The sequence below is a fragment of the Aulonocara stuartgranti genome, assembly GCF_965226115.1.
Source record: "Aulonocara stuartgranti genome assembly, chromosome: 7".
Lineage (NCBI taxonomy): Eukaryota > Metazoa > Chordata > Actinopteri > Cichliformes > Cichlidae > Aulonocara > Aulonocara stuartgranti.
The window spans coordinates 65,306,869-65,314,396 of NC_138945.1; the positions used below are offsets into that span (position 1 = coordinate 65,306,869).

At 43.5% G+C, this 7,528-nt stretch overlaps 1 protein-coding gene across 2 annotated transcripts; it reads right to left on the reverse strand.

Annotated features, from left to right (window-relative positions):
• Positions 1 to 784: 784 nt before the first annotated feature.
• LOC309710018 (carbohydrate sulfotransferase 1) lies at positions 785 to 7,079 on the reverse strand. Of its 2 annotated transcripts, XM_082539114.1 has the most exons (4): positions 6,592 to 7,079; positions 5,044 to 5,161; positions 3,529 to 3,709; positions 785 to 2,698 (listed from the first exon to the last, which is right to left on the reverse strand). In XM_082539114.1, exons 3-4 carry the CDS (start codon positions 3,665 to 3,667, stop codon positions 1,572 to 1,574), a joined length of 1,266 nt encoding a protein of 421 aa, XP_082395240.1. In that variant the 5' UTR covers positions 3,668 to 3,709; positions 5,044 to 5,161; positions 6,592 to 7,079; the 3' UTR covers positions 785 to 1,571. The 2 variants fall into 2 exon arrangements, with proteins under 2 accessions (XP_082395240.1, XP_082395239.1); XM_082539113.1 differs by lacking the exon at positions 5,044 to 5,161.
• Positions 7,080 to 7,528: the final 449 nt, after the last annotated feature.

Sequence of the window (7,528 nt, forward strand, 5' to 3'; positions counted from 1 at the left end):
GCCAGTTTGTGTAGCCTTGCAGATTAAGTTCAAAGAAAGGCGGCTGCTCTTTTCTCCATGCATCTTAAATCCTGTTTCTCCTCAGCTAGATCTGTAGATCAATTCTTTGGACTGTGCTAAGATATCCCTGTTGTCAGCAGCTACGGGGCAGCTACAGGAAGGACGGGGAGGACAGGGTGTCTAAAAATACATTATTTAAGGGACAATTTCACTTCAGATTTAATAGTACTCACAGAGCAGCATGACTACTACAGTCAAATTGCATACTTTCCTTCACTGAGGAGTGGCCATCTTCAGCAGCATGAGCATCAAAGCTCACAGCTCCCAGCGAGCCACAATTGCAACCTCCTTAGGCAAATGCAGTGTTTGCATTTAAAAGGCAAGAAAATCACAGCGAAACAGTAGTTTGTCTGTGATTCATCCAATGAGTTCGTTCTCAAAAACTACCTCCAGCATTATCTCAAGAGAGCAGTCCTACATAGGAATAAATGGGCTGGTGTCTGAAGAGAGTACAATTCCTTTGTCTGTTTAGACACAAAGGACAGTTTTAAGTGAACACAGAGTTGAGTGATGCTGGTATTAGTCTTATTAAGTTCAAAGATAAATGAAACTTGTTTTACTCAAAAATCTGTTACTAGAAAACACATTGGCACGATTCTAATTTGTTTTAAAGACAAGCCAGATACAGAGGGATTACAAGATAAAACACAACAAATTTACACCATTCTCTGTGTGAAACTCTAAAACTCAGGTACTTATCGTCTTTCCTCTCAGGATTAAATAAATAAATAAATAAATAACATCAAACAAATATGGCTGGAAGAAGATTTTGCCAATGTGGTAGATATGCATTACTCATGATATGAATAATTTATTAGAAAAAGTCTAAAAAATACAAACAGTAAAGGAACACTGACAAAAATGCCTCAACACATCCAGAACATTATATTTTCATACTTGCATTGCACCACTTAATCAGCTATTACAGTATTTAAGTATTTACAGTGAAGAAACAAGAAATAATCTCCTATTGTTGACATAGTGAAAACAGAGCTGCTGTGCACTGCAGGAGATTGCACCAGAAAAGATTTTCTACCTGCAATATGTGACATTTTAATCCTTTTCCAAAATGCATTAGAGACACTTGGAAGCTAAGCCCTGTAATTTCTTTCCTTTTATTTTTGTCTTTCATTTGGGGCCATGTTTTGAGTGACTTACTGTGAAATGGCACCTGGACTCTGGCATGTCTTTTTACCTATAACTATTAAAATTACATTAACCCCTCCTCCCAGTCAAGCATAAACTTTATCTCATTAGACCTCAGAGCTTTGCTATACAGTTAAGAAAAGCATTCAACACATACAGCAGTACGGACTTTATTTTGGGTAATTAACATTTTTCAGCAACACACACTTGCGATTTGTCACTTTTAATATCTTTAACAAAAGGTGAAACTACAATAAATATAATTTGTTTTAGGCATTGTTCAAAATTAAGATAAATTACATTCATTTAAACTGAGCAGAAATAAAGAGCATAAAGATTTAACTTAAAACCCACAGCAGAATCTGTTATGTGACTGGTTGAAATGTCCTGTGTTCCACTAAACTCTGTGACAAGTTTTTGAGTTCAGCCACGGAGCGAACCTGCTTGTATCCCAGCAGAGCCAGAGTGTCATTACACAGATTCTGAACCGTTCTCACAATGTCAAAGCCGAGTCGAAGCCGCCAGCTCTCAGCTGTCACTCTGGAGTCTCTGGTGGTGGAGTATCTGTAGTTCCACTCAGATGGAGACGACGCGTTACTGTTGGTGTTCTTTGCAATCCACGTCCTCACCCTGTCCTCCATCTCCAGCCCTGCAAACTTGTAGATTTCACTGGCCTTGTCCTTCGGGTTCAATGCTAAGTCCTCATACCGTACCAGCAGGTAGCGTCCACGCAGCCATGCAGGTCTCTGCAGGCCTGTTTCTACAGAGGCTGCCATGTCCTTACAGGTGCTGGTGATCTGCGAAAGGTCCACGTAACGAGGCTGCCGCCCCGTAGCATTCCATATTTTCCAAGCGCGAAACTGATCAGAAAACGCCATCATGCGTGAAGCAAGAATGGCTCTGGGGTCTCGCACCAGGTGTACGATCTTAAGGTCCAGACGTGGATCTTCAGTCAGAGTGCGCAGATCCCCCACCTCAGGTACCCGCACGGTCTTTACAGCTACATGCCCTCTCGACAGACACGACATAGAGGCTAAAGTGAGGTTCAGGGCCCCGCACTTCTTAGGGCACCAGGTTTCATCGGGTGGATCAGAGGCCGCTGCAACTACTCCATCAGAGCACACCGGAGGGGAACAGAGGGCATGACTGGAGCTCCTGCGGAAAAAGGAGCTTGTGATGTGGTCTTGAGGCTCGGGACGGATGTAATTCTCCATGAAGTGAAGCTCACAAGTGTACAGATTGAGGAGAAGGTCCCTGTAAGCACCCAGCAAGGCACGGCGGTCCAAGGTGCGACGCAGCCTGCTGCTGGAGTTGGTGAAGGCTTGCTGGACGTGGTACAAAGGTTCAAACACATAGAAGACCCCAGGATGCTGGTTGAGGAGCTGTCCGGTAAATGAGGAACCACTGCGTGTAGTGGCAAACAGCAGGATGTGCTTCCGAGGTGAAGCCATGGGCAGCCAGCTGTCATCGCAGGAGGTTCTCCACCGGGAGTCTTAAGCAAAAAAAAAAAAAAAAAATCTTGACTGTTTTAATGTGTATTATGCGATACTGACGTCACTTTCATTATGTTTTCTTGCAACAAGGTGAACAGCTTTAAATAACTCATTGCATAATATGTTATTACCTGTTCAAGCTCTAGTGAAAAAGAGTTATTTCATTAATTTCAGAAGAATCATTTCAGCTCATAAAAATGAATTAGAGCCAGTCTTTAGTCTAGAAGAAATACAGAATCAAGCCAATAAAGTGTAAATAATTTAGCGGGTAAACATGCATGAGTAAGTTGCTTGTTTGCTGGTGGTTACCGGGGGGATGAGAAATGGTGGATCTCTAAATATAGCACAAATAGCTAATGTGTAATTACTCCTGATTAGGAGTTGATTGCAAAGAGGATGCTACTTTTATACACAGGAGCTCGTCACCGACACACATGTGAGCTATGAGAGAGGATTAATGGAGACGGATTGGAGGAGGATTCTAAAACCAATCACACATATTTAATTTCTCTGTCCTCTCCACTTACAGGGAATTCCCGTAGTTAATGATCCTCTGTATTTTTTCTTTTAAGTCACTAACAGCCGTGGCGTTGCAGCCTGATTCTTGATGCTGGAATAGAAATAATGTCACCAATCAAGCGCTGCGAGTGCATCACTGCATGCCTGCTGCTGCTGTGCTGCCAAATACTGTCTCATTTGTCTCATACTCATTTTAGTTTATTCATGTTAGATTTGCATTAAATATAATAATAAACCTATACGCATGCCAACAGATGTGCAGACTTTAGTGTGGTATGTGGGGCAGTGTAAATTGGCCATCGGGCAGTACCTCTGAGATGTCTGCTCTGGCAGCGGTAAGCTCCCTGACAAGGTCCTGACAGCGAGTCCCTCAGGGTCCGGATGGCTGTGTACTGGACCCCCAGAGACGCACATACAAGAAGCAGCACCGTCTTCCAGGAGCACTCCATCCTGCCTCCACCTCTGACTCTACATCCTTTCCACTGACAATGCTGGAAAGCCACAGAGGCACACACACACACACGCACACACACACACAATAGTATTTAATTTCAAAGCTACATACATGTGCAGCTTTGACACACTTGTGCCTGTGGGTTTCCACTGATGACCTTCTGCGCTGTTCATGCTGGAGCAGCAGGGAATCTTGCTCAAGGGTGCATGTCATTAACTTTTCTCCTGCTAGTTAAGAATACAAACCTTTGTCCTTCAGCAGTAGTTCCTGCTGCAATAGTATTAGTCAATAAAGAAATTGCTTAACCTTTCTAAATCTGATAACACTTTCATCTCTGAGCAGTAAATGCGAGGCAGCAGCCAGCTACCGAGCATAAAATGTTTCCATAAGGATCCACAGATTTGTGCCACTGAGAAAGTGCGCAGAGGTCACGGAGAAATGGTAGCGGTAATGTCCCTATATACAAAAGCTCCACAATTCAGGATACTGTGCACGCAGTGGCATAATTGCATTTCATTTTTGCTTTCCTCTCTTCTGGGTAATTAAGCGTCTAAGCTCAGTAGAGCTACATACCCAGATAAATATAGCTGTCTTCATACAGATGAGCGTAGAAGTTTCCTTTGTACACTTCCGAATTCTTTGCCACTGGGCATGAAAGAGCAAAGGTAGATGTGATTTTCCAAATGTATTCATGAAAAAAAAAAGCTGCCATCCATCCGTCCCTATACACCAAGCTGATGGTAGGTAATCGCTCGAGATCCCTGGGTACAAACTGTCTCTCCATCACTCAAAGTGGCTGCGCGAAGGCAATCATAATCAAAATCACAGGTAAATATATATCACCGAACTGACAAAAATAAATATCACCTTCCTGTTTGCTTCCTCACCCCTCTCTCTGTCACTCCATCTCTCTCCAGTCTGCCTCTTGTTCATTAATGATGTTTATGTGTCCCTGGCAGACTCATATCCTCAGGAATGTATCACACTGAGCTTTTGATGTTCCATTAATCACAAACAGCACCAAACCAAAGACATTTACTCTGTGGGTGAGGGGAAAAGAAATCGAGCTGACATCATGAGCCATTCTGTTTGAATACAGCTAAAAACAGTGATGCAGAATGAACACATCGGGGGAGAAAGTTTGTTTCTTAGACTGATAGTTGCAGACAGGATAACAGGAACAAGGACGTCATGCTCTTTGTTTTAGGGCTACTTTAAAGTCGCTTCTGTGTATGTGGAAGGAAAGGAGAGATAGAGACATAGAACGATTGTATGAATGACTGCAGATAATGAGAAACTTTGACCAAGCTTGTTTCTATCTCTGACATTTAAAACAAAAATCTGTCAATTTGACAGCCCTGCCATCCATACCCCTACTGCACAGTTGGCTGACCAAGGCGCATCATATAATTCCTCAGCGACAGGTTTTGTTTTCCTTTCCAGTCATGATCATGGCTCAGAGCTCCTCTGCTGCACACCGAGCTTCCCTCTGGAGAATGAAGACAGATGCTTCAATGGATTAAAGCAATTTGATTTGCAAGTCCTCCGTTCTCCCCGGCTTATAACACCTTCTGCGTCGGCACTCACACCCGGAATAATTGATGTTCAGTCAACAGCTGGAAGGGGACTGCAGGCTTCAGATGGTCTCAGCTTTTGTACCTCTTGTACAATAACATTCCTTACAAGGAATAACAACCACAGGGACAAGACTGACCGGAGATTACACTCTGTCAGGTTTGACTTGTAAATTCAGCAAGCAGGCATTGCTGCTGCTGAGAAAACATAGCAGCAAAAGTGTTTGGTGCAAGAAAGGTAATTGCCTCTGTGGAAAACAAAGACAACAAACGAGGTTAGGAGTTAGCGATGAGGGTGGGACTGAGGGATTTGGGATGGAGGTGATTGAGGGATGTGACAGTGCCAAAGATTTTTCTATTAAGGCCCCTCTGTGTGTTCAAAGATCCTCAGGGGAAGGCTATTTATTGGCCACGCCTGGCGATCAATCCTGGAAAACACAGTTGAGCAACAGTAGCATCATCGGGAGGCGTTTCAACGCTCCAGTCCTAGCATCTATGCATTTTTCCTTTCTCTGTTTCTGTCTAAACCAATACCACATACGCACGCGCGCGCACGCGCGCACTCACACATCCACAGGCAGGAGAGCAGAGCAGAACACGGCAGCGCTCAAAGGAGATACATCTGACCCCGGGCTACAGAGGGGCTCCTGTGATGGGGGGGTGAAGATGAAGCTTGTCCTACATGATTCCTCCAGCACAAAAACATTAAAAGAAAAGGGAAAACAAAAGGTACTGAGAGGCGCAAAAGGGGAAAAAGAAAAAGGTCAGCGCTTCACCTGGTCTTGTCCACAGTGAATATAATATTTACTTATAAGGTTCCGACTAAAGGTTTTCTCAGTGTTTGATTCCCTTTCAAACAGTGGAAACAGACAGAAACAGACAGAGTGAATGTGTTAAAGTGCAAAATCAAATTGAAAAAAATGTTAAGTTTACCGAAACACTAAAACATATCGGTAAAGAGTAGTAGCATTCAATTTATGCTACTGTACTGCCAGTTTAAGTAGGAGTAGCAGTGACGAAAAGCGCAATTTGGCATCTGAAAATGATTACTATCATAAATAGCATCTAAAATAAATACTTCCGTTAGTTTTCTACGCGTTTGCTACAAAAACAAGATTTCCTTTGGAGATTTACGGCATAGTAAAAACAGCAGCCGATAAAGTAAGACGGTGTCACTTTAAACTCACCGTAGAATCGCTCAAGAGACAGTTTCAGTTGTTTTAAGAACACATCTTTAAAATATTTAGTGATTATCTCGACAGTGACACACTTCGATCACGGCTCTTTCAGCGCAAAATGAAAAAAAGAAGAAGAAGAAGAAGAATGAATGAAATAAATGTCTTACCATCAATGCGCCTGATGAGATAGGAATTCTCCGGCCGGTCCTGTTTGGTACGCTGCATCGCTAAAAGTGTGTTTGTGTGAGTGTGTGAAGCGGAGGGATCGAGCGCTGCCGCTGGTGTCCACATCCAAAGTGGCTTCAGAGCTGGAGATGCGCTATGGATGGAGAGCGGCGAGTAGATGAGCGAAGAGGTATTTCTCACCCCTCAAGAGACCACACAGAGTACTGGAACCGGGTCTCTAGATTGGATGCACGATTGCCTTACCGTGCATTACGCTTTGAAGCCGTAGGGCACGTTTCATTACGTCTTGGAAATATATACGATCTTAAGAGGGAGTAGCCTAATCTGAATATGAGATGCACTCTAACTAAAACTCCACCTTCCATCTGTAATTCAACTTGTTTGCAGGTAAACGAGGAGCAGATATTTCCCATTTTTTATCTTTCATCGGCTCCAGCCATGCATCAACAATCACTTCAGCATCTCGCTGGTGTCATTCCTCCTTTGCTGTCACCATCTCTGCAGGGATTCTCACTATATGCTCAACTGGAGCACCACACACACACACACACACACACACACACACGCGCGCGCGCCTCCCATTGGATGAGTGACACAATGACCTCTATTTTCCCCCATTCCAGTGAGGATGACTGCTATCATCGCATGTGTCCCCTCTCCAGGCTGCCAGCCTCCTTGTGTGGAGATGTGGGCACCATATCATTGTCCCTGGAGCGTTGCTTTAGGGTCAGATTTTGCCAGTGACAACTTCATTACTCTTGGGAATGGGGGTGGATTGTGTTTGCAGTCTGATTTATCTCAGTGGTTTATCTTATGCTGGTTGAATTGTGTCTTTATGGAGATAAACACAGATTAACAGAGTAATGTATTTTTTCTGCTGTAGTCCTTATCTGTTTTCCTATAGTGTCTGCTATCGAA